Source organism: Scyliorhinus torazame, chromosome 3, assembly GCF_047496885.1.
Source record: "Scyliorhinus torazame isolate Kashiwa2021f chromosome 3, sScyTor2.1, whole genome shotgun sequence".
In the NCBI taxonomy this organism is placed as follows: domain Eukaryota; kingdom Metazoa; phylum Chordata; class Chondrichthyes; order Carcharhiniformes; family Scyliorhinidae; genus Scyliorhinus; species Scyliorhinus torazame.
The window spans coordinates 237,204,413-237,232,355 of NC_092709.1; the positions used below are offsets into that span (position 1 = coordinate 237,204,413).

The 27,943-nt window shown below is 49.6% G+C and overlaps 1 protein-coding gene across 1 annotated transcript in view; it reads right to left on the reverse strand.

Annotated features, from left to right (window-relative positions):
• LOC140409003 (exosome RNA helicase MTR4-like) overlaps positions 1–27,943 on the reverse strand; it is a 210,817-nt gene that overhangs the window by 19,965 nt on the left and 162,909 nt on the right. Inside the window, 1 exon segment of the mRNA XM_072497017.1 lies at positions 204–260. Within this exon segment, the coding sequence (XP_072353118.1) occupies positions 204–260 (57 nt within the window).

Below are 27,943 nucleotides of genomic sequence, written 5' to 3' on the forward strand. Positions count from 1 at the left end.
GTCCCAAAAAGGACGATGGTAGCATTGTAGCCGAAAAATACCTCCAAAACGTATAGCTTATTTGTCACATGAAGTAGAAATAAAATAATTAAAGCGAGTAGCTATTAATGATTTGGCAGTACAGGTGTCTGAACGTTACCCAAAAGTATTTGAATAAGTACATCCAAGCATCAGGGGCAACAAACTACTAAGAAATTCCTTACCTGCATCTGTCGCAATGGGCCTGCTAGTTGTTCTGTCAGTTTGGGCATTTCATTTGCCTATAAATTAGAATACAAACATTCAAATTACTGCATTGCTCAATAGTTATTGTGCATTACATTGATGGTTCAGAGGTTTGGTGCCACGTAGCAGTGAGAATCTCCCAATTTTAAATCTTGTTGGATCACTTCGATGCATGCCACTGACCCGTAAGGGCCAGTTACAAAGATTAAACAAACATTCCCATTTATTTCCACATGGCTGGAGCTGCTGATTCAAACAGATTCAGATTGAGGATTTATCCACTAATAAAGGAATGGCACTGAGAAAAGATTTCTCCAAACTACAGGACTGCAAAAGACAACAGGAAAAACATAGTGAAGTAAAACATTTTAAATGCAAATAGTGGCCAGCGTATGTTAGCTGAGGTTCCGTCGCCCAGATTTTGGATCAGGACTCTTTTAAAAAGCATTTAGATAGTTACATGGGTAAGATGGGTATAGAGGGTTATGGGTCATTGGATGAGATTAACAAAAATAAACAAAGTTGTTAAATTTCTGTCATGCATTAGGGAGGGAAAAGTTATTTGCACACCTGGTTCCAGAGGGAAGTCACACACCTGAGGTAAGGTCTCCTGATTTGGACAGTGATCAGGAAAAGAGGTGTTACTGCAAGTGGGCCAGGTAACGAGATCAAGAATGTATGAATCATAGAATCATAGAATTTGCAGTGCCCATCGAGTCTGCACCGGCTCTTGGAAAGAACACCCTACCCAAGCCCACACCTCCACCCTATCCCCATAACCCCACCCAACATTAAGGGCAATTTTGGACACTAAGGGCAATTTAGCATGGCCAATCCACCTAACCTGTTCACCTTTGGACTGTGGGAGGAATCCGGAGCACCCGGAGGAAACCCACACGGAAGCACACACGGGGAGAACGTGCAGACTCTGCACAGACAGTGACCCAAGCCGGGAATCGAACCTGCGACCCTGGAGCTGTGAAGCAATTGTGCTAACCACTATGCTGCCCATGGTGAAGGAGCCTCAGTCCTTGCGAGTGTCCAACAGATTTGAGGTTCTTGGAGCTTGAATGGATAAGAGCAAGTGCTGGAGAGTGGATGAGTGAATAATTAGGAAGGAAGTGGTCAGAGGGGACAGTATAGTCAGGAGGGTAGACATAGATCTCTGCAGCCAGTATTGAGGGCCCATAAGGCGATGTTGCCTGTCCAGTGCCAATGTTTGGTATATCTGGTCTGGGCTGGTGAGGAAGATCCAATGGTTGTGGTCCACATGGATACCAATAATATAGATAGGGCTAGGATAGAGATCCTGCTTAGGGATTATGAGCAATTAGTAGCAACATTTTAAAAAGCAGAACCACAAAGGTGCTCCCTGGAATGCAACCTGAGCCACGAGAAAAGTGGAAGAGGGTAAATAAGATTAGAGAGTTAAATGCATGGCTTAAAGACTGCATGAGTAAAACGGGTTTCAATTTATGGGGCACTGGCATCTGTACTGGGGAAAGTGGGAGCTGCACTGGAAAGGTCTTCACCTGAACCATGCTGACACCAGTGTTCTGGTGAGTGGTATAACCAGGGTAGTGGAGAGAGCTTTAACCCAAATAGCTTAGGGGTGTGAGGTGGGATCAAGTGAGAAGAGATATGGTAAATTAAAGGGGAACAACAAGGCAATAGCGTACAGTAACAACATGGGTAGTGTTATAACCTGCCTACTTACCATTGGCTGGGGACTAATGACTATCCCACAATCCTGTGGGAGTATGAGCTTCCCCAATGAGGGGGGCGGAGAAACCACTAGTAAACTCCTAGTATAAATAAGCTGGCCAGTTCAGGAACCAGGAGGAAGGAGTATGTAGCAAGGGAAGTTACTGCTACTGTTATGTATATATGTTATAGTAAATAAATGTTATTACTTTGTATCCTTAAAACTCGTGCTGGATTCTTCGTGGCCCTTACAAAACTGGCGACGAAGGTAAAAGTGAATAGCCGTCTACACTGCTGAAGCCACCTCCCTGGATTTTGTTGGATACAGGTTGGAAGTTGTTTTCTATTATACCATGCCTCTGTACGGACGTTTGGATGTTTTTGATGCTGCGCTGGAAAGCTGGAACCAGTACACACAACGGATGCGTTACTATTTCCGGGCAAATAATATCACCAAAAACGAGCGGCAGGTGGTCATATTGCTCACCGCCTGCGGCCCGCATACGTTTGGGGTGATTAGGAGCCTTACGCACCCAGCTGCGCCGGACACCAAAACGTTTGATGAACTTGTGAATATAGTGGGGCAACATTTTAACCCAACCCCGTCCACGATAGTCCAGCGTTACCGGTTTAATACCGCTGAGAGGACCCCTGGAGAATCCCTTGCCGATTTTCTATCCAGGCTACGCAGGATTGCGGAGTACTGTGACTATGGCGAGACCTTGTCAGAAATGTTACGCGACCATTTGGTTTGCGGTATTAACAATGCGGCCACCCAGAGAAAGTTGTTAGCGGAGCCAACATTGACTTTTCAACAGGCCATTCAAATAGTATTGTCCCGAGAGAGCGCAGAGCGAGGAGTACAGGAGCTACAGGGAATGGAGGTGCATGCCTTGGGGCGCAACCCCTTCCGTCCGAAAACGTCCCCCCCCCACTCCTGCGGTACCTTGGGCGAGGCAACGTCCGGACCGACGCCAGTGGCCGTCGGACATTCCTTCCCGAAGGGAGCCTTCTCCAGAGCCAATGGATGAGGAGCCATGTCTGTGTCAGACTTGTAGGTGCCAACCCCGTCGGGGGCGGCGGTCCTGGGGACGCCAGAGGCGCCGTCGTTCCGACCGAAACTGGGACCAGCCCAGGGGCCGTAACTGGGACAAGCCCAGAGGCCGTACCTTCCATGTGGATGAACCTGCGGCGACTACTCCTGAGGACGTGGAGACGGAGGACGACTGCCTGCAGCTGCATTGTGTGGCAGCTCTCCGTGTGGCCCCCATTAAGGTGACAGTACGGGTCAATGGCCACCCGCTTGAGATGGAGTTGGATACTGGCGCAGCGGTCTCCGTGATCGCCCAGAGGACATTCGACCGCATCAAGCAGGGTATACAGACCCTTACATTAACCGACTCACAGGCCAGGTTGGCCACCTACACGGGGGAACCACTGGACATTGCAGGAACTACAATGACCCCTGTTGTCTATGGACGCCAGGGGGGCGTTTCCCACTTATCGTGGTGCGCGGCCATGGGCCCAGCCTGTTGGGTCGGGACTAGTTGCGCCATTTGCGGTTGCAATGGCAGCACATCCTCCAAACAGTTTCTGAAGGGTTGACTGAGGTGCTAGGACGATACCCAGATGTATTCCAGCCTGGTTTGGGGAAAATAAAATGGGCCGTAGCCCATATCCAAGTTGAACCAGGAGCCACGCCGTGCTATTTCCGGGGGCGCCCAGTGCCTTGCGCCTTGCTCGAGAAGGTAGAAGGGGAGCTCACTCGTTTGGAGAGTTTGGGTATTATGAGGCCCGTCCGTTTTGCTGACTGGGCAGCACCAATTGTACCTGTAATGAAGCCAGATGCCACAATTCGCTTGTGTGGCGACTATAAACATACAGTGCATACGGTTTCCCGACTCGACCGATATCCAATGCCTCGCATAGAGGATCTCTACGCGGAACTTGCAGGCGGACTCTCGTTCACAAAATTAGATATGAGTCACGCCTACCTTCAGTTGGAGCTGGACCCTGCCTCCCGACCATATGTAACGATTAATACACACCGGGGCCTGTATGAATATACACGGTTGCCCTTTGGAGTATCCTCTGCCTGCGCAATTTTTCAACGTGTTATGGAGGGCATTTTGAGAGGTTTACCACGTGTGGCTGTCTACCTAGATGACGTTTTGATTACAGGGACGTTGGAGCAGGAACATTTGGAAAATCTGGAGGCTGTCCTTAAACGCCTTTCGGAGGCTGGAGTCCGTTTACGTCGCACAAAGTGCGTATTTCAGGCAAAGGAAGTAGTCTACCTAGGTCATCGGGTGGACCGCGAAGGTCTGCACCCCGTCGCAGAGAAGGTGCGTGCAATTCAACATGCCCCCGTCCCGACTGACACTTCGCATCTTCGTTCTTTTCTCGGTCTCGTAAACTATTACGGGAAGTTCCTCCCCAATCTGGCAACTACGCTGGCCCCTTTGCACCTTCTGCTAAAGAAAAATCACACCTGGGTTTGGGGTCAGCCGCAAGAAACCACTTTCCGGCGGGTAAAGCAACAATTGTCGTCGTCTGGGTTACTAACCCACTATGATCCTGGAAAGCCTTTGCTCGTCACATGTGATGCATCCCCGTATGGTATTGGGGCCGTCCTGTCCCACAAGATGGAGAACGGGGCCGAACGACCGATAGCTTTCGCCTCCCGCACATTGACTGCAGCGGAGAAAAAGTACGCGCATATCGAGAAGGAGGGCCTGGCAGTGGTTTTTGCGGTGAAACGCTTCCACCAGTACGTGTACGGCCGCCATTTCACTATCGTGACTGATCATAAGCCCCTGCTGGGACTTTTCAGAGAGGATAAGTCAATACCGCCCATTGCTTCTGCACAGATCCAGCGCTGGGCTTTGTTGCTTGCTGCATACGAGTATTCTCTGGAGCACAAACCAGGTACACAGATAGCAAATGCCGACGCACTGAGCCGATTGCCTTTATCGACCGGCCCCATGTCGACCCCCACGACCGGTGAGGTGGTTGCAACCCTAAATTTTATGGACACCTTGCCGGTCACGGCATCACAGATCCGTGAGTGGACCCAGACGGAGCCAGTCCTGTCAAAGGTTCGGCACATAGTCCTGTATGGTGGGCAGCATAGACAGCTCCCGGGCGAGTTGCGAGCATTTTCCTCCAAGCTGTCAGAATTCAGCGTGGAAGACGGCATCCTCTTGTGGGGGACGCGTGTGATTGTCCTGGAAAAAGGCCAGTAGCTCATACTATCAGACTTGCACAATGGGCATCCAGGCGTGACCAAAATGAAAATGTTGGCCCGGAGTTATGTTTGGTGGCCAGGCCTCGACACTGACATTGAGAAGGTGGCCCAAAACTGCTCCATTTGCCAGGAGCATCAGAAGCTTCTGCCGGCCGCGCCCCTACATCACTGGGAATGGCCAGGGCGGCCTTGGGCACGCTTGCATGCAGATTTCGCAGGCCTTTTTCAAGGATCCATGTTCCTTCTACTAATTGACGCCCAGTCCAAATGGCTAGAGGTGCATAAGATGCAGGGGACAACGTCCTGCGCAACAATTGAAAAGATGCGTTTATCGTTTAGTACGCATGGCCTCGCCGAGGTGCTGGTCACGGATAACGGCACTCCATTCACGAGTGAGGAGTTTGCGAGGTTCACAAAGATGAACGCCATCCGCCATATCCGCACTGCCCCTTACCACCCGGCTTCAAATGGGTTGGCAGAGCGCGCAGTGCAGACATTCAAAAGAGGCCTAAAGAAGCAGTCTTCCGGATCAATGGACACGAGACTGGCTCACTTTTTTTGTTTACGTACAGGACCACCCCCCATGCAGTGACTGGGGTAGCTCCCGCAGAACTCCTAATGGGCCGGAGACTTCGCACCCGCCTTAGTATGGGTTTCCCGGACATTGGCGCAAAAGTACGCCGCACACAAGAACGGCAGGGACAGGGATTTTCTCGGCATGGGCCGATTCGGCAGTTTGTCCCCGGTCACCCAGTATTCGTTCGGAATTTTGCTGGTGGTGCCCAATGGGTTCCTGGTGTAATCTTTCGCCAAACGGGCCCTATATCTTACCAAGTGCAAGCCCAGGGTCGTCTCCAGCGAAAATATGTAGACCACGTTCGGTCCAGAAGACCATCCCCTCAAAAGATTCCCCGCCCCCAGAGCTCATTTCAACAGCCGCAGAGACCAGAGACAAGAGAAGGTAGTCCTCACAATCTTCCACTGGTGCCTCACTCGAAGCCTGCGCAGGTCGTTACGGGACCGAATGGAGACAGAGACGCTCTCATGACGGAGGCAGCAGACTCTGACTCCGAGATGGAGACACAGGATGCATCAGAGGGAGAATCCTCGGGTCCACGGGCCGTGGATGTACAACCGTGCTGTTCATCACGGAAGCGCCGGTCTCCATCTCGTTACACGCCGCCCGATCCAGCGCCGCGTGCAAATGGTGTCCGGCCTGCGGCCAAACGAGTCCGACGCCCTCCTTCGCCAGGGTCTTCGGTGGATTCCTTGGACTTTTGGGGGGGGGGGGGGAGGGAGGGATGTTATAGCCTGCCTACTTACCATTGGCTGGGGACTAATGACTATCCCACAATCCTGTGGGAGTATGAGCTTCCCCAATGAGGGGGGGCGGAGAAACCACTAGTAAACTCCTAGTATAAATAAAGCTGGCCAGTTCAGGAACCAGCAGGAAGGAGTATGTAGCAAGGGAAGTTACTGCTACTGTTATGTATATATGTTATAGTAAATAAATGTTATTACTTTGTATCCTTAAAACTCGTGCTGGATTCTTCATGGCCCTTACAAAAGGTAATGATAATCAGAATGTGGTAAGAAGGGACAGAGAGTATAAACTAAGAGTGCACCAGCAGATATGGCCAAAGGTTGCAGAAAATAGTAAACAGATAGCTTTGTCTCGGAAATAAAAACAGAAAGTGCTGGAAAAACTCAGCCAGTCTAGCAGCACCAGTGGAGACAATTTAACTTCTCTTTTGAAACACCTATGATTGTATTAGGAACGCATAGCTTTAAAACCATCAAATTTAAAAAAGTCACAATTGAAGTATTTAGAAGCTCTCCAAATGTTCATTATTGAATTAGTATTAATATATACTTTAATATAAAGCTAGCAAAAAGAGAAATTATGATTCAATTCAATTGCTCTGCAGTGAGTTATAGAATTTTTAAAAAAAAATTTAGCATGGCCAATCCACCTACCCTGCACATCTTTGGGTTGTGGGGGCGAAACCCACACAGACACAGGGAGATTGGTTCCAGGAAATTACATTGTGCCTATTAACTGTAGAGCACAGTATGCGGATTGTTAAAGGAATATGCCAGGCCAAACGTTATAATTTAAGTAAACAAAATCTAGCAGCACTACAAAACTATCTGCCAATTCACTGGAATTTTGTTCAACCTACTTTTGAAGCTACATCATGTAGCAACAATTGTGAAGACTCGTGCTCCAGAACCTGCTGTACCCCAAGAAGTGATGTTCCAGTACAGCTACAAATCTGGCATCTACCACTAATGTGGAAAATTCCACGGCATATCCTTTACACAAAAAGCAGGACAAATCCAACCTGGCCAATTATCACCCCATCAGCCTACTCTCAATCATCCGTAAAATGATGGAAGAGGTCATCAACAGTGCTATCAAATGGCACTTGGTTAGCAATAACCTGCTCAGTGATGCCCAATTTGCATTCCGCCATGGCCACTCAGCTCTTGAACTTGCAGCCGTGGTTCAAACATGGACTAAAGAGCTGAATTTGAAAGGTGAGGTGAGAGTGACTGCCCCTGATATTAAGACAGCATTTGATCGAGTATGGCATCAAGGAGACCTAGCAAAACTGGAGTCAACGGGAATCGGGGAAATCTCTCCGCTGGTTTGATTGATAAAGGAAGATGGTTGTGGTTCTTGGAGGCCAATCAGTTCCAGCACATCACTGCAGTAGTTCCTCAAGGGAGTGACCTCACCTCAAGCATCTTCAGCTGCTTCATCAATGACGATACTTCCATAATAAGTTGAGCAGTGGGGATGTTTACTGGTGATTGCATAATGTTCAACATCATTCGCGACTGCCCAGATACTGAAGCAATCCATGTCCAAATACAGCAAGACCTGGACAACATCCAGGCTTGGGCTGACAAGTGGCAATTAACAATTGTGCCACAAATGTTCCAGGCAATGACCATTTCCAACAAGAGCGAATCCAACCATCTCCCGAGATGGTCAATGGCATTACCATCGCTGAATGTCCCACTATCAAAATCCTGGCAGGTTACCATGGACCAGAAATTGAACTGGACTAGCCATCTAAATACTGTGGCTACAAGAGGTCAGCGGCTGGGAATTTTGCAGGGAATTTTCTCCTGACTCCCCAAAGCCTGGTCACCTTCTCCAAGGCGCAATTCACAAGTGTGATGGAACATTTTCCACTTGCCTGGGTGTGTGCAGCTCCAGCACACAAAAGAAGCTCAACACCATCCAGGACAAAGGAGCCCACCTAATTGACACTCCATCCACTAACATACACTCCCTCCACCACCACCGCACAGTGGCAGCAGCTCCTTCGACCGGACCTTCCAAACCCATGACCACTGCCATCTAGAAGGACAAGGGTAGCAGTCACATGGAAACACCACCACCTGGAAGTTTCACTCCAAACTGCTCACCATCCTAACTTGGAAATGTATCGTAATTCCTTCACTGTGGCAGAGTCAAAATCTTGGAACACCATCCGTAACAGCACAGCAGCTGTACCTACATCACATGGATTGCAGCAGTTCAAGACGACAGCCGTACCACCACCTTCTCAAGAGCAATTAAGAATGGGTAATAAATCCAGACCCAAGCAGTGATGTCCATATGCCATGAATGAATAAAAAAAAATGACCAGAGACTTCCAGTTGCGGCGATGCGGAGCTAAGCCGCACGTTTCGGCAGCTCCCGCGACAACGGACTTTCGGGCTCTCCAGAGGAGCCCCAACGGAGCTTTTTTGAATTAATCCCGTGTGGGAAGGTGCAGTAAGGTCCCCCCTTACGATTTATGGCCGAGATCAGCGGTGGAACGACAAGAAAAGAGGCCCTGGAGCAGAGACCAAGACGAGAAAAGAGGCCCTGGAGCAGAGAACAAAACGTGGGGGAAAAAACAAGATGGCGGAGGGCGGAGAGCGAGCAGCGTGGGGGCCAGACCAGCAGGAGTTCCTCAAGCGATATGTGGAGGAGCTGAAAAAGGAGGTGCTGGCACCAATGCTGTTGGCGATCGAGGGGCTGAAGGAGACCCAGAAGGTGGAGCTTCACGAGGTGAATGATAAAGTGAATACCAACGAGGACGAGATCCTGGACCTGGCGGTAAAAATGGAGGCGCACGAGGCGGTGCACAGGAGGTGGGCCGAGGGAATTGAGGTCCTGGAGAACAAGTCGAGGAGGAAGAACCTCCGGATTCTGGGTCTTCCCGAAGGAGTGGAGGGAGCTGATGCCGGGGCGTACGTGAGTACGATGCTCCATTCGCTGATGGAGGCGGAGGCCACTCCGAGCCCCCTGGAGCTGGAAGGGGCCCACCGGGTCCTGGCGAGGAGACCCAAGGCCGATAAGCCGCCAAGGGCGATAGTGGCAAGGTTCCATCGCTTCGCGGACAAAGAAAGTGTGCTGAGATGGGCCAAGAAGGTGCGGAGCAGTAGATGGGAGAACGCGGTGATCCGAGTTTACCAGGATTGGAGCGCAGAGGTGGCAAGGAGGAGAGCTGGCTTCAACCGGGCCAAGGCGGTGCTGCATAAAAAAAGAGTCAGGTTCGGCATGCTGCAGCCTGCGCGACTGTGGGTCACTTATCAGGACCGACACCATTATTTTGAAACGCCAAAAAAGGCTTGGACCTTTATTCAGTCGGAAAAACTGGACTCGAACTGAGGGGATGTGGTTGCGGGGGGAGATGTCGGTTGTATATGGGGTTGTATATACATGGGCAAAGAATACTTCATGGGTGGGATGATGGATGGGGATGTGGGTAGAGTTCTGGTTAAAATTCCTAAAATTTCCCTTTTTTCTTTTCTGTAGACGAGATGATGGTGATGAGGAATGTGGGCGTCGGTGCTGGAGGGAGGTGAGACTCTGAGATGAGGGAACTGGGATAAGGGCCGCAACAGGAGCTGCGCCACAGGGGGCGGGGCTGGTTCAGTAAAGTGCGGGCTTTTTCCCGCGCCAAAAAAAAAGGGGGATGGATGGAGGAAGGTAAGGAGGAGGCGAGACTCCCACACGGGGAGATCAACGGGAAGGCGGGGGAAGCCGGGGTCAGCAGAAGTCAGCTGACTCACGGAAGTAATATGGGGGGAGCAAAAGAGCTCGATGTAGATCTAGCAGGGGGGGGGGGGGGGGGATTTTAGGGTTGCTGCTGCACTGTCCGAGTGGGAACTGAAAATGGAAGAGGTGCTCGGGACGGGGGTTCCCCGCCTGGCGGACTGGAGGGTGCGGGAGGCGCAAGCACGGGACTGGCCTAAGATAGGAGATGGCTAGTCAGCGGGGGGGGGGGGGGGGGGGGGGTAACCCCCCAATCCGGCTGATCACGTGGAATGTGAGAGGCCGAAATGGGCCGGTTAAGAGGGCCTGAGTGTTCGCGCACCTAAAGGGACTGAAGGCAGACGTGGCCATGCTTCAGGAGACACATCAGGTCAGGTTAAGGAAGGGATGGGTAGGACAGGTGTTCCATTCAGGGCTGGATGCGAAGAATAGAGGGGTGGCAATACTGGTGGGAAAGCGGGTGTTGTTTGAGGCCAAGAACATAGTAGCGGACAAGGGAGGCAGATACGTGATGGTGAGTGGTAGGTTGCAGGGGACGGAGGTGGTACTGGTGAATGTATATGCCCCAAACTGGGACGATGCTGGATTCATGACACGGATGTTGGGGCGTATTCCAGACCTTGAGGGAGCTTGATAATGGGGGGGGGGGGGGGGGGGGGGAGGAAAGAGACAAAGTCTCCAGACGGAGTTCGGCCTGTTGACCGCAGGGAAGGCAGAGGCACAGTGGAGGGAGGAATATGGGGAGAAGGCGAGTCAGATGCTGGCACATCCTCCGTAAGAGGATGGCAGCGAGGGAAATAGGCGGAATCAAAGATGGCAGGGGAACTACGGTGCGGAGTAAGTGAATGAGGCTTTTAAGGCCTTTTACGAGGAACTGTATAGGTCCCAGACCCCAGGGGGAAAAGAGGAGATGCGGCGATTCTTGGACCAATTGAGGTTCCCAAGGGTGGAGGAGCAGGAGGTGGCTGGTTTGGGGGCGCCAACTGGGATGGAGGAGCTGGTCAAAGGACTGGGGAACATGCAGGCAGGGAAGGCCCAGGGGCCGGATGGGTTCCCGGTGGAGTTTTATAGGAAGTACGTAGACCTGTTAGCCCCGTTGCTGGTAAGGACCTTCAATGAAGCAAGGGAGGGGGGGACCCTGCCCCCGACAATGTCGGAGGCGACGATCTCTTTGATCCTGAAGCGGGATAAGGACCCACTGCAATGTGGGTCGTATAGACCAATCTCGCTCCTTAACGTAGATGCTAAGTTGCTGGCAAAACTGATGGCCATGAGGATTGAGGACTGTGTCCCGGGGGTGATTCACGAGGACCAGACGGGATTCGTAAAGGGTAGGCAGTTAAATACTAATGTGCGAAGGCTCCTAAATGTGATAATGATGCTATCGGTGGAGGGAGAAGCGGAGATAGTGACAGCCATGGATGCGGAGAAGGCCTTTGATTGGGTAGAGTGGGAGTATCTCTGGGAAGTGTTGAGGAGGTTTGGGTTCGGGGGAGGGTTTATTAGTTGGGTTAAGCTCCTGTATAAAGCCCCGGTGGCGAGTGTGGTCACGAACCGGCGGAGGTCGGAGTATTTCCGGCTGTATCGAGGGACGAGGCAGGGGTGCCCCTGTCCCCTCTGCTGTTCGCATTAGCAATTGAACCTTTGGCCATGGCGTTAAGGGAGTCGGGGAAATGGAAGGGGGTGGTTCGAGGAATATCGAGTGTCGCTGTACGCAGATGACCTGTTGCTGTATGTGACGGATCCAGTGGAGGGGATGGTGGAGGTAATGCAGATCCTACGGGAATTTGGAGACTTTTCGGGCGATAAGCTCAATGTGGGAAAGAGTGAGCTCTTTGTGATCCAGCCGGGGCACCAGGGAAGAGGGATAGACGACCTACCGTTGAGGAGGGCGGAAAGGAGCTTTCGATACTTGGGGATTCCGGTAGCTAGGAGCTGGGGGGCACGGCACAAACTTAATTTGACGCCGCTGGTGGAACAGATGGAGGAGGATTTTAAAAGGTGGGACATGTTGCCACTCTCACTGGCGGGTAGGGTACAGTCGGTTAAAATGATGGTCCTCCTGAGGTTTCTTTTTGTATTCCAATGCCTCCCAATTGTGATTACTAAGGCCTTCTTTAAGAGGGTAAGCAGGAGCATCATGGGATTTGTGTGGGCGAGCAAGACCCCGAGGGTAAGGAGGGGGTTCCTGGAGCGTAGCAGAGATAGAGGAGGGTTGGCGCTGCCGAATTTGGGTGGTTACTATTGAGCAGCCAACGTGGCAATGATTCGTAAGTGGGTGATGGAGGGAGGGGGGTGGCGTGGAAGAGATTGGATATGGCGTCCTGCAAAGGAACGAGCCTGGGGGCGCTGGTGATGGCACCGCTGCCGCTCTCGCCGACAAGGTACACCACGAACCCGGTGGTGGCGGCAACGCTAAAGATCTGGGGGCAGTGGAGACGACACAGGGGTGCGACGGGAGCCTCGGTGTGGTCCCCGATCAGAGACAACCATCGGTTTGTCCCAGGAAAGATGGACGGGGGGTTTCAGAGCTGGCATCGGGCAGGGATTAGAAGAATGGGGGACCTGTTCATTGACGGGACGTTTGCGAGCTTAGGGGCGCTGGAGGGGAAGTTTGGGCTACCCCCGGGAAACACCTTCAGGTACATGCAAGTGACGGCGTTTGCGAGGCGGCAGGTGAGGGAATCTCCGCTACTCCATGCACAGGGGATTCAAGATAGGGTGATTTCGGGCGTGTGGGTCGGAGAGGGCAAGGTGTCGGCGATATACCAGGAGATGAAAGAAGAGGGGGAGGCTTTGGTAGAGGAGCTGAAGGGTAAATGGGAAGAGGAGTTGGGGGAGGAGATTGAGGAGGGACTCTGAGCTGATGCCCTAAGTAGGGTTAATTGCTCTTCCTCGTGTGCCAGGCTTAGCCTGATACAATTTAAGGTGGTTCATAGAGCGCACACGACGGGGGCGAGGCTGAGTAGGTTCTTTGGGGTGGAGGACAGATGTGGGAGGTGCTCAGGAAGTCCGGCGAACCATGTCCATATGTTTTGGTCATGTCCGGCACTGGAGGGGTTCTGGAGGGCAGTGGCGGTAACAGTATCTAAGGTGGTGAAAGTCCGGGTCAAGCCAAGCTGGGGGCTAGCTTGGAGTAGTGGATGAGCCGGGAGTGCAGGAGGCGAAAGAGGCCGGCATTCTGGCCTTTGCGTCCCTAGTAGCCCGGCGAAGGATCTTGCTAATGTTGAAGGAGGCGAAGCCCTCCAGCATGGAGGCCTGGATAAATGATATGGCTGGGTTTATCAAGTTGGAAAGGATAAAGTTTGTCTTGAGAGGGTCTGTGCAGGGGTTCTACAGGCGGTGGCAACCGTTCCTAGACTATCTCGTGGAGCGTTAGATGAAGGTCGGACAACAGCGGCAGCAACCCGGGAGGGGGGGGGGCATCTGAGCAAGAAAACACATGAATGATCCGGAAACTGACATGTACGGGATGAATCCAATGTACAAAGTTCTGTATCGTATTGACTTGCCATGATCATGTCTTGCCACGCGAGTTCTCTTTCTTTTCTTTGTTCCGGGGGGGGGGGGGGGGGGGGGGGGGTTGTTTGGAAGGTGGAAAATATTGTTGAAAAATTCTTAATAAAAACATTTGTAATAAAAAATGTGACCATATTTGTCAGTACTCTATAATATCCTGAGCGATGCATTCTGATGATTAAACTGTATATTCCAGTTTCTCTGTACAGTAACTACAGAAACAGATGCTTTTAGGTGTGAAAAGTGGATCAGCATTTGAGAGACAGAAAATTAGTCATGAGAAAAGAAAATGGTCAAATTTAACATGGGAGACTTAAATGCAATAACATAAGCAATGGTAAGCAAATGAAATATTGCATCATGATAGAATTTGTAACACCATCATAATTAAAACATTGTTTGCATTTATTTCCATGCATTTTAGGCTTTAAGCTTTATTTTATAAAATGTAGTATTAGGAACACAAACCATTAATAATGCTCAAAAACAGATGGCAAAAACCTCAACGGGCAGACAAGAGGAAGTTGCAATAAGACTGTTGAGCACTTTTGTTTATACAGTTTTGTAGACTGAAAAGTAAGTCACTAATAAATTGTAATCAAACTGTGTTAAAGAACACAAAAGCATAACAGAATTGATTCATTTGATTAATGAATGAAAAAGTGTAACAGCATGAAGTTATCCAGAAGTACGTAAAAGAAAACATGCTGAAAATTTAACACCGTAGGATTTTCTGCACTGCTGGAACCTGAAGCTATAAAAGGAATTCTGTCTGTAAAACCAGCCAAACCAAAGAGGATGTGTGCCATAAAATATAATTCCTAGGTATAATAATCTGTCTTAATGTGGAAATCAATGGCAAAGCTGTTAAAAATGAGTGCATAATGCTGGTCATTGAAAGATGCATAAAATGTTTTTTCTTTGAATTTACTCCTTTGCTCTTAGCTGGGGTATGGGTCTACATGTCCCAACATTCCTATGATATCTTACCCAAGTGGTCATTTGTCATGTGCAAGGCTGGGCAGTGGTAGAAAGCAGACTATTTGAATAAAAATGCAGACCAGCATGGGTGAGCCTGATCTGTGCTCAACCAATTTTACATATCCTTTCTCGGCAGTATTCAGTTGTTTTACATTGGGAGCAATTGGGATTTGGAAACTATATGGTTCTGGAATGCGGAAAGTACAAGTTATCAGATAAATTACTCTACTATTGGGGATCAAGCTTATAGCTGTGCAATGTATAGGTCAGCACTGCACTTCATGGCATCTGAAACTGGCTCAAATGAGAAGTCAAAATTTTTCAAAAGAAACAACTTATTGGCCTGATTTTCAATCGGAGTGCATCAAATTAAAGATCATGAGATATGGAGAAAATTCTTACCACAAAATTATTCCACGGATATTCGGAGCAACTTAGAATTAAACCTATGGACCAACCGATCCTGTCAGATAAAGTTGGTTCCACTAACTACCAATACCCGCAGTTAACTAACTTTCCTGGGTAAAATCAAGAGGCTCACAAGGCTGTTTTCTATTGCAGAAATCACAAACATGTCACAAAGTTCTGATGCATCAAATTCAGATTTGGCAAATGTCCTTTATGACAGACCTTTTGGCTCCTTTCATAAATTAAGAAGGGACTTAATACATAGGCATGTACGGTGATCCAACAATGGGAGATGAAAGAATACAATGATTGTCACATAGACATTATAACCATACTAAACTCAGCACTGAGTTCAATAATTTCAGATCACAACCCACACTGTTAAGATAGTAAAAAGTCTTACAACACCAGGTTAAAGTCCAACAGGTTTGTTTCAAACACCAGCTTTCGGAGCATTGCTCCTTCCTCAGGTGAGGAACATAGAACAGTCACCTGAGGAAGGAGCAGTGCTCCGAAAGCTAGTTTTTGAAACAAACCTGTTGGACTTTAACCTGGTGTTGTAAGACTTCTTACTGTGCTCACCCCAATCCAAATCCGGCATCTCCACATCTCACTGTTAAGAATCATTTGGACTGTAGTGTTGGTAATGATCCTGCTGCAGTCGTTTGCAGCTCTTCTAGACACATATTTTGTTGCTTTACTTAACCCATTACCACACCCTTTTGCCATTCACTATCATCCCTTTATTATTTAATCTTTCCTGTCTTGCACCTCATCAAAGACCTTCTTTGTTTTGTTCCATTCCTCCTCCTTTCCCTGTTTCCATGCTTAAAATTTACTACATCTCTAAATTTTTCCAATTTTGACAAAAAGTCACCAACCTGAAACATTGTCTATTTCTCTCTCAACAGATAGTGCCCAATTTGCTGAATATTCCTGTGATTTTTCTGCTTTTTGTTGCAAATTCTCAACATCTGCAATATTTAGCTTTTATAAAACTATTTTCCCAGACTTACAATAACTTAATCGTCAATCAGTTGGGTTATTTAACGATGATGCCAAATTTGGCTTTGCAATTGCACAAAGGTATTCACTCAATTATATGAATGGTCCTTGGCAAAACAGGTAATTAGAATCATCACTACATCCTGTATTTATAGTTTTGAAATATGCTGGGATGGAGATAAATTAATCAGAATTTCAAAATGCAAAGCATTAGGTTTCAGTAATTCTTGCGCGTAGAACAGAACTGCGGAAAGTACTTGTCTACAGTCCACCTTTTCCTCAATTGATGTAATTAGAGAATCATAGAATTCCTACAGTGCAGAAGGAGGCCATTTGGCCCATCGAATCTGCACCGACGCTTCGAATGAGCACTCGATGTCCACCCATCCCTTGACACTAAGGGGCAATTAATCATGTCCAATCCACCTAACCCACACATGGACTGTGGGAGGAAACCGGAGCACCCAAAGGAAACCCATGTCGATACAGGGAGAATGTACTAACTCCACAGGCAGTGACCTATGGCCGGAATTAAAGCCAGGTTTCTGCCGCTGTGAGGCAGCAGTGCTAACCACTGTGCCACCGTGCCACCCTGCAGGGCCAGTATAGGGCCAACATGTTTGAATCAAGGAAAAGGATGGGACCAGCAAATCCAGTGAACCATGAATATGAAGGGATATACAGCTTTGGATAAAGAGAAAAAGGGAGGCTTCTGGTGGATATCAAGGGTTCAGTACAGTAGACGCCCTAGAGGCGCATAGAATATGCAAGAGGGAACTTAAAAAGGAAATTAGGAGAGCGAAAAGGGGTCATGAAACGATACTGGCAGGTAAAATAAAGGAAAATCCGAAGTTGTTACAAGTACATTAAGAGTAAACGGATAACGAGGGAAAGAGTGGGGCCCATTAAGGACCACAATGGTAATTTGTGTGTGGGGCCGGAGGATGTAGGCAGGGTTCTAAATGAATACTTTGTGTCAGTGTCCACTTGTGCGAGGGACAATGTGGGTATAGAAATCAGGGAGAAGGACTGTATTAAAATTAAAGAGATTAACATGGACAAAGAGGACGTTCGGAGTGGTTTGGCCGGCTTAAAAATAGACAACTCTCCAGGGCTAGATGAAATATATCCCAGGCTGCTGAGTGAGGCATGGGAGGAAGTAGCAGGGGCATTGGCAAAAATTTTCAATTCCTCTCTGGCCACAGGGGAGGTGCCAGAGGACTGAAGGATAGCCATTATTCAAGAAGGGAGGAAGAGATAAACCAGGAAACTACAGGCCAGTCAGTCTAACCTCAGTGGTGGGGAAACTATTGGAAGCAATTGTGAGAGTCAGAATTAATCTGCATTTGGAGAGGCAGGGATTAATCAAGAACAGTGGTTTGTTAAGAGGAGGTCATGTCTGACCAACTTGATTGAGTTTTTCAAAGAGGTGACCAGGTGTGTAGATAAGGGAAATGCATTTGCCGTATTCTACTTGGTCTTCAGCAAGGCATTTGATAAGGTCCCACAGGGGAAATTGAGTCCATGGGATCAAAGATAATTTGGCAAATTGGATCCAAAATTGGCTGAATGACAGGGAAGCACAGAGTGGTGGTCGAGGGGTGTTTTTCTGACCGGAAGTCTGTATCCAGTGGGGTCCCGCAGGGATCAATGTTGGGGCTCTTGCCCCAACATTGATCTAATTATTTAGATATGAATGTAGGACGGTTGATCAGCAAGTTTGCGGATGATATGAAAATTGGCGGGGTGGTAAACAGTGAGGAGGATAGCCTTTGATTACAGGAGGATATGGACAGGCTGATCAGATGGGCTGATGAGTGGCAAATTGAATGCAATCTGGATAAGTGCGAGGTGATGCACTTGGGCAGGACAAACAAGGTAAGGGAGTACACCATAAACGGCAGGACCCTGGGATGCACCGAGATCAGAGAGATCTTGGTGTGCATGTGTACCAGTCCCTTAAGGTAGCAGAGCACATGGATACAGGGGTTAAGAAGGCATATGGTACACTTGCTTTTATTAGCCGAGACAGAGTTTAAGAGCAGGGATGTTATGCTGGAACTATATAAAACGTTGGTTAGGCCACAGCTAGAGTATGTGCGTAGTTCTGGAATCCACATTATAGGAGGGATGTGACAGCACTGGAAAAGGTGCAGAGGAGATTTATCAGGATGTTGCCTGGGCTGGAGGGTGTTAGCTATGAAGAGAGATTGGATCGACTTGGATTGTTTTCCTTGGAGTAGATGAGACTGAGACTGAGGGGTGACATGATTGAGAGAAGATTCTTATGAACAGGATTTACTCAGGATTTATTTGGAAACAAATGATAGGCAGGTTGGTTTTTTTGAGAAAAATCTATGATTTTAATATAGACACTGTTAAGGAAAGAATATACTTTTGTTGTTTCTGAGAATTGGTTACAGTTGTCAAACAGGCTAGATCAATAACTGACCAAAAATGCATTAAATGGTGTGGAAACAAATCTCCTGGGATTAATCTTGTGGTTTTGTGCATCCACATGAAGACAGACGGTTTTAGACTATGCCTGGAAGTACAGAAATGGATGTCTTATGACCCTGAATTTGAGTCTATTTGTATGTTAGGAAAGCTCTTCTCTGGTCTAAGCATAAGTTCATTGCTTTATAAATGCGCTTCTCTGCCAATCCTATGAAAAATGCAAGAAGTTCAAAATGTGAGGCAGGGGAATCATAGAATCCCTACAGTGCAGAAGGAGGCCATTCAGCCCATCGAGTCTGCACTAACCTATGGAAAGAGCACCCTACCTCGACCCAATCTCCACCCCATCCCCGTAACCCCACCTAGGAGCAATTTAGCATAGCCAATCCACCTAACCTGCAAATCTTTGGACTGTGGGAGGTAACCGGAGCACCTGGAGAAACCCACGGAGACATCGGAAGAACGTGCAACCTCCTTACATAGTCACCCAAGGTTGGAGTCAAACCCGGCGCCATGAGGCAGTAGTGCTAACCACTGTGCTGCCGATGGTGTTGATTACATTCATAACCTTGAGAGATTACTTATTCCAGGGCAAGGTACGGGCTATTTGCACCAAGTATTTTATATATAAGTATAACTCCATATAGGATTGGAGTTAATTCGAACAGCTGGAATTTGGCCATCCCACAATGTCAATAGTGGGCGGCATGATAGCACAGTGGTTAGCACTGTTGCTTCACAGCGCCGAGGTCCCAGGTTCGATTCCTGCTTGGGTCACTGTCTGTGCGGAGTCTGCACGTACTCCCCGTGTCTGCGTGGGTTTCCTCGGGGTTCTCCGGTTTCCTCCCACAAGTCCCGAAAGACGTGCTTGTTAGGTGAATTGAACATTCTGAATTCTCCCTCAGTGTATCCGGAGTGTGGCGACTAGGGGCTTTTCATAGTAACTTAATTGCAGTGTTAATGTAAGCCTATTTGTGACAATAATAAAGATTATATTACATTCAAAGTATTTATGATTTAGCTGAACCATTCCTCCCAAAAGAGCCTGAACCATTCATTACACTAGCCCATCAACCGCAACTATGTTGGTAGGATTCTCCCGGGTCAGAGAGGTTATGGATTCACAATGCACTCCAGATAGCTGTGCTGATAATCAAGAATAGTACAGCATTGAAGACCTTTTGTAATACCAATTCTGTGCCAAGGCTTAAACTTGAATGCAATACTGAGGAAGTGTTTCAGATGAGAGTTGAAACAGAGGCCCAGTCTGCCCTCTCTTTTGGTTACAAAAGGTTTCACGCCATTATTAAAAGAAAAGCAGCTGATTGTTTTTCCAGTGTTCTGGTGAACATTTATCCAAAACCACCAGAAAAGATAATCCAGTATTTTATCTCATGGCTGTTTGTGAGACATTGCTATGTTAAAATTCGCTGCTGCATGTCGTCCCACATTCCAACAGTCCCACACTTCAAAAAATGCTTCACTGACAAAAATTGGTTTGGAATATTCTGAAGTCATGAAATATCAAGTTCTTCTTTCCTTCTCCTCACGAAAAAAAACAGAAAATGCATTGCAACCAGCAAAATGGAGGTATACACCTGAAAGTACTTCACTCATGCACACACGGTACTTTAATTTGAGTCTGCTGATCTATTTTTCAAGTATAAATATTGTAAACAAAGTAAGGAACTCCAGGTGTAAGTTAATGCAGTGTGTGAATCTATTCAAAGAACCATATCCTTTAATCATTCAATCTGTACCCAAATCAGGTGTACAGTATATTTTGCTCCAAGAAATAACCCCCTTGGACCTTGCTGCCACTCTTCATTTAAAAAAAAAATTTAGAGGACTCAATTTGTTTTTCCAATTAAGGGGCAATTTAACATGGCAAATTCACCTATCCTGAACATCTTTGGGTTGTGGGGGTGAGACCCACGCAAACACGGGGAGAATGTGCAAACTCCACAAAGGACAGTGACCCGAATTTCTTGTGCCGAGAGCAACGGGAATTCCCTCACCTGTCTTCTCACAAAAGCCTTCACCTGCTTACATCTAAAGGCATTTCCCGGGGGTAACTCGAACTTCTCCTCCAGTGCCCCTAAGCTCGCAAACGTCCCGTCAATGAACAGGTCCCCCATTCTTCTAATCCCCGCCCGATGCCAGCTCTGGAACCCCCCGTCCATCTTCCCCGGAACAAACCGGTGGTTACCTCTGATCGGGGACCATACCAATGCTCCCATTGCGCCCCAGTGCCGTCTCCACTGGCCCCAGATCCTTAACGTTGCCGCCACCACCGGGCTCGTGGTATACTTTGTCGGCGAGAGCGGCAGTGGTGCCGTCACCAACGCCCCCAGGCTCGTTCCTTTACAGGCCGCCATCTCCATCCTCTTCCATGCCGCCCCCTCTCCCTCCATAATCCACTTGCGGATCATCGCCACATTTGCTGCCCAGTAGTAGCTCCCCAGGTTTGGCAGCGCCAACCCTCCTCGGTCCCTACTGCATTCCAGGAACCCTCTCCTTACCCTCGGGGTCTTATTCGCCCACACAAACTCCATAATACTCCTACCTACTCTCTTAAAAAAGGCCTTGGTGATCACGATGGGGAGGCACTGAAACACAAACAGAAAACCTCGGGAGGACCACATTTTGACCGACTGCACTCTACCCGCCAGCGGAGAGCGGCAACATGTCCCATCTTTGAAGTCCCCTCCATTTGCTCCACCAATCTCGTCAGGTTCAGTTTATGTAGGGCCCCCCAACTCCTGGCTATCTGGATCCCCAGATACCGAAAGCTCCCTCCGCCCTCCTCAGCGGTAGGTCCCCTATCCCTCTTTCCTGGTCCCCTGCCTGTAATACGAAGAGCTCACTCTTCCCTACTTGAGCTTATAGCCCGAACATTCCCCAAACTCCCTTAGAGTCTGCATGACCTCCACCATCCCCTCCATTGGGTCCGCCACGTACAGCAACAGGTCATCCGCATATCGCGACACCCGATGCTCTTCTTCCCCTCGGACCACCCCCTCCATTTATTAGACTCCCTCAATGACATGGCCAATGGTTCGATCGCCAATGTGAACAACAGGGGGACAGGGGGCACCCCTGTCTCGTCCCTCGGTACAGTCGAAAGTACTCCGACCTCCGCCGGTTCATCACTACACTCGCCACCGGGGCTCTGTAAAGGAGCTTAACCCAACTAATAAACCCTCCCCCGAACCCAAACCTATGCAGCGCCTCCCAGAGGTACTCCCACTCTACTCGGTCAAAGGCCTTCTCCGCGTCCATAGCTGCCACCGTCTCCGCCTCTCCCTCCTCCGATGGCATCATCATCACGTTTAAAAGCCGCCGCACGTTTGTGTTTAATTGCCTGCCCTTTACAAATCCCGTCTGGTCTTCATGGATCACCCCTGGGACACAGTCCTCGATCCTCGTGGCCAGCACTTTTGCCAGCAACCTTTGCATCCACATTGAGGAGCGAGATCGGCCTGTACGATCCACATTGCAGTGGGTCCTTGTCCCGCTTTAAGATCAAAGAAATTGTCGCTTCCGACATTGTCGGGGGCAGGGTCCCCTCCTCTCTTGCCTCGTTAAAGGTCCTCACTAGTAAACGGGGCCAGCAGGTCTACATACTTCCTGTAGAACTCCACCGGGAACCCTTCCGGTCCCGGGGCCTTCCCCGCCTGCATACTCCCCAAACCCTTGCTCAGCTCCTCCAACCCAATTGGTGCCCCCCAAGCCAGCCACCTCCTGCTCTTCCACCCTCGAGAATCTCAGTTGGTCTAGGAATCGTCTCATCCCCTCTTCCCCCGCTGGGGGCTGGGATCTGTACAGCTCTTCATAGAAGGCCTTAAATACCTAGTTTATTTTCGCCGCAGTCCAAACCGTGGCTCCCCTTCCATCTTGACTCCCCTATTTCCTCGCTGCCATCCTCTTACGGAGCTGGTGTGCCAGCATCCGACTAGCCTTTTCCCCATACTCGTAGATCGCCCCCTGCGCTTTCCTCCACTGTGCCTCCGCCTTCCCTGTGGTCAACAGGTCAAACTCCGTCTGGAGCCGTCGTCCTTTCCCCAAGTATCTTTCCTCCGGAGCCTCTGCGTATCTCCTGTCCACTCTCAAAATCTCCCCCACTAACCTCTCCCTTTCCATGCCCTCTGTCTTCTCCCTATGAGCCCTAATGGAGATTAGCTCTCCCCTGATCACCGCCTTCAACGCCTCCCATACCACCCCCACCTCCCCGTTGTCATTGGCCTCCAAGTACCTTTCGATACACCCCCTCACCTTCCCACACACCACCTCGCCCGCCAGCAGTCCCACATCCAGCCGCCACAGCGGGCGTTGGTCCCTCTCCTCTCCCAGCGCCAGTTCCACCCAGTGCGGGGCATGGTCCGAAACGGCTATGGCCAAATACTCCGTCCCCTCCACCCTCGGATGAGCGCCCTGCCCAGCACAAAAAAATCTATCCGGGAGTAGGCTTTGTGTACATGGGAGAAGAAAGAAAATTCCCTGGCTTGCGGCCTTGCAAACCGCCATGGGTCCACTCCCCCCCCATCTGATCCATAAACCCCCTGAGCACCTTGGCCGCCGCCGGCCTCTTTCCAGTCCTTGATTTGGAGCGGTCCAGTGCTGGATCCAACACTGTATTGAAGTCCCCTCCCATTATCAGGCCTCCTATCTCCAGGTCCGGAATGCGCCCCAACATGCGCTTCCTGAATCCTGCATCATCCCAGTTCGGGGCGTGTACGTTTACCAACACCACCCACATCCCTTGCAGCCTACCGCTCACCATTACATATCGCCCTCCATTGTCCACTACAATAGTCTTGGCCTCAAATGACACCCGCTTTCCCCCCAATATTGCCACCCCTCTATTCTTCGCGTCCAGTCCCGAGTGGAATACCTGTCCTACCCATCCCTTTCTTAACCTGACCCTGGGTCCGCCACCTTCAGGTGTGTCTCTTGGAGTATGACCATGTCTGCCTTCAGTCCCTTTAAGTGCGGCGAACACTCGAGCCCTCTTCACCGGCCCATTCAGGCCCCTCACTTTCCATGTTATCAGCCGGATTGGAAGGGCTCTCACACCCCCCCCCCCGCCGACTAGCCATCTCCTTTTCTGGGCCAGTCTCGTGTCCACGCCTCCCTCACCCTCCAGTCCCCCAGACGGGGGACCCCCGTCCCGACCACCTCTTCTATGTCCCATTCCCTTTCGGCCAGTTCCGCAGCAACCCTTTTTCCCCCCCCGCTAGACCCCCTGACTAGCCTTTTTGCTCCCCCCCATGTCACTCCCGTAAGTCAGCTGACACCTGCTGACCCCGGCTACCCCCGCTATCCCATTGGCCTCCCCGTTGGGAGTTCCCCTCCCACTTTTTCTTCCCGTGCGCGGGAAAAGCAAAAAACCCCGCGCTTTCCAAAGCACGCTCCGCCCCGTGGCGCTCCCCCAGCCCATGTAACATTTCTGCGCGTGATTGTGATTGACCCCCTATATACAACAACCATCACACATCAGACCTCAAATATCCCCCCCACACCCCCTCAACCCCTCAGTTAGAGTCCAACTTTTCGGCTTGTACAAAGGTCCACGCCTCTTCAGGCGTTTCAAAGTAGTAGTGTTGGCCCTTGTATGTGACCCACAGTCGCGCTGGCTGCAGCATTCCGAATTTCACTTCTTTCCAGTGCAACACCGCTTTGGCACGGTTGAAACCCGCTCTCCGCTTTGCAAACCTCCGTGCTCCAGTCCGGGTATATTCGGATCTCTGCATTGTCCCACTTACTGCTTCACTCCTTCTTGGCCCATTTCTGTCCGTGAAACCGGTGGAACCTCACCACCATCGCCCTTGGCGGCTCATTTGCCCGGGGCCTCCTCGCCAGCTCCCGGTGTGCCCCGTCCAACTCCAGCGGCCTCGAAGGGGCCTCCTTGCCCATCATCGCCCCGAGCATCGTGCTCACGTATGCCCCGGCATCGGCCCCCTCCGCTCCTTCAGGGAGACCCAGGATCCGCAGATTCTTTCTCCTCGACCTGTTCTCCAGGTCTTTGAGTCTTCCCGCCCACCTCCTGTGTAGCGCCTCGTTCTGCTCCACTCTCACCACCAGGCCCGAGATCTCGTCCTCGTTCTGACCAACTCTTTTTTGTACCTCCTGGATCTGAACCTCGTGGGCCTTCTGGGTGATCCCTAGTCCTTCGATTGCCGAAAGCATAGGCGCCAGCATTTCCTTACGCATCTCCTCGCGCTGCTCCTCGAAGCAGTGCTTGATAAACTCCTGCACCTCCACTTTGTCTCTGGCCGCCGCCATTTTGTCTTTTTCCCCGGTTTTTCCCGTTGCTCCAATGCCACTTTTGTGGCCGTTACACTTCGAGTCTGTTTCATAAAAGTTGGAGGGGGACCTCCCTCTTACCTTCCCCACGGGTTGGTATCAAAAAAAGTTCCGTTGGGGCTCTTCTAACGAGTCCGAAAGCGGGAGCTGCCGAATCGTGCGGCTCAGCTCCGCATAGCCGCAACCGGAGGTAATACAGTTCAAAGTTACTCACAGAGCGCATATGACAAGGGCGAGGTTGAGTAGGTTTTTTGGGTGGAGGACAGATGTGGGAGGTGTTCGGGGGTGCCCGGCAAATCGCGTCCACATGTTCTGGTCGTGCCCGGCGCTGGATGGGTTTTGGAGGGGTTTGCGAGGACTATGTCCAAGGTGGTGAACGCCCGGGTCAAGCCGAGCTGGGGATTGGCATTATTTGGGGTATCGGACGAGCCGGGAGTGCAAGAGGCAAAAGAGGCAGGTATTCTGGCCTTTGCGTCCCTGGTAGCCCGGCGGAAGATTTTGCTACTATGGAAAGATGCAAAGCCCCTAGTGTGGAAGCTTGGATCAATGTGGTGGGGGGGGTGGGGTGGGGAGGGGGGGGTCCCTATTTGTGTTTTTAAATGTTATATGGGGGTTATTGTATACGGGGGAAATCCAATGTATAATTTCGGATGTTGTGTTCTTGTTTCTTTCTTTTTGCTGGGGGGGGGGGGGGGGGGTTGTTGAAAATTTGAATAAATATATATATATATTTTTAAAGTATTCACTTTTCTTCCTTGTGATAGGTGCTATGGCCTTTCTTTTGCAGGCTTGCATGCTGCTGTAGCTGACAACGGAAGGTTACAGAGGTGATTCAACAAATCGTGCATTCCAGCCCCATTGTCAGCCTGCTGTCCTATCAATTGTTTCTGAAGTACAGAATTGTGTGACAAGCCTATTTTGTCTGATGTGCAACGGAGACCACGTAAAACATGAAAACAGATATGCGACCGAATAATTAATTTCTCCTTGAACAAAAATCAGACTGAAGCTCTGGTTTTCTCGTAATTTGTGGTAGAACCAGCGGGCAAATGGGATAGGCTCAGAATTGATACAGCAGCTAAGCCTGCACATTTGTCAAGGCATTGCTGACCATCAGCAGCAACATAATTGTACTGAACCACAGTCTGCAACCTCATGCTCAGTATTTCCCTAACTTTACCACCGAAAGATGTGCTGATAGGTAATTTAACATTCTGAATTCTCCCTCCGTGCAACCGAACAGGTGCCAGAATGTGGCGACTAGGGGTTTTTCACAGTAACTTCATTGCAGTGTTAATGTAAGCCTATTTGTGACAATAAAGATTATCATCAAGACAGTGGACCAACCCTGGTTCAATGGACAGTGTAGGAGAACATGCCATGAGCAGCACCAAGCACACCGAAAAATGAGATGTCAACTTGGGTGAAACGACAACACAAGACTATATACATGGTAAACAGTAGAATGAGCATGCTGTCGCAGAGCTAAGCAATACGATAACCAAAGGATCAGACCAAAGTTCTGAAGTTCTGCCACATCCAGCTGCAAATGGCTGTGGACAATTAAACAATTAAGCCGAGGACGTGGCTCAAGAAACACCACCATCCATAATGATGGCGGGGCCCATCACATCAAGTGCAAAAGACAACAGTGAAGTATTTGCAACCATTGTCAGCCAGAGGTCTCTCATGGATAATCCATGTAGAAGTCCCTTCTCAGCTGTGGAAGGGGAAGGAAGAATTTGGGGGGTATTATACAAGTGACTGGGGAGCAGGGAGGCGCGCGGGTAGTGAAGATCAAGGAGAAATGGGAAGCAGAGTTGAAGGGGGGGGGGGGGGGGGGGGGGAGAAGATCAATTGGGGAGTATGGTAAACGGGGCCTCCGCTTGTGCAAGGATGGGCCTGATACAGTTTAAGGTGGTGCACAGAGTACTTATGGCCCGAGCAAGAATGAGTGGGTTCTTTCAGGGGGTAGCAGATGAGTGTGAGTGGTGTGGGCTGGGGGCCAGCGAATCATGCGCACATGTTTTGGGGTTGCAAAAAATTGGGAAGATTCTGGGCGGGAGTGTTCGCGGTCTTAGCCAGGATAGTGGAGAAGGAGGTGGACCCCGGACCCTTTGGTGGCGATATTTGGGGTTTCAGATGAGCCAGAGCTCATAGAGAGGAAGAAGGCCGATGTTGTGGCCTTCGCCTCTCTGATTGCACGGTGGCGAATTTTGCTGGAGTGGTGGTCGGCATCACCACCGGGGGTAGCGGTTTGGTTGGGTGATCTGTCCGACTTCCTGCGGTTAGAGAAGATAAAGTATGAGTTAAGGGGCTCTTCACGGGGGTTTGAGGAAAGGTGGGGGTTGTTTGTGATCGTGTTTGAGGGGCTGTTTATCGGGGGAAGGGGGTGAAAAAGGGTAACAATCTGTGCAGACTGTATAGTTGATTGTGGGGAAGTACATTACCCGGTGTTTGTTCACTGTAACCTGCTTTGATACATGTTTGTAATAAAATACATTTCTTTTAAAAAGGAGTCCTTCTCAGATCCCCACCATCATAAATGTCAGTTTTTAGACAATTTGATTCATGCCACATAATATCAAGAAATGGCTGGAGGCATTTAGATACAGCAACGGTATGGGCCCTGGCAGTATCCCTGCTGTATTAGAAAGAACGTGTCCTTTGCTAACCTGTTGCAATATAGCTTCAATACTGGCATCTAGCCAAAAATGTGGAAATTGCCCAAGTATGTCCTGTCCACAAAAAAACAGGACAAATCCAACCCAACCAATTACTACCTCAACAACAAATCAACAGCAATCTTGATCATCAGCAAAGTGATGGAACGTGTCATCAACAATGCTATCAAGTGGCACTTAACAAAGTATTGACCTACTCACTGACACTCTGGGTTCCTGACTGTCATACAGCCTTGGGCAAACATGGACAAAAGAGCTGAACTCAGGTTGTGAGTCACTGCTTTGACAATCAATGCAGCATTTGACCGAGTGTGGCATCAAGGAGCCCGAGCAGAACTGAAATCA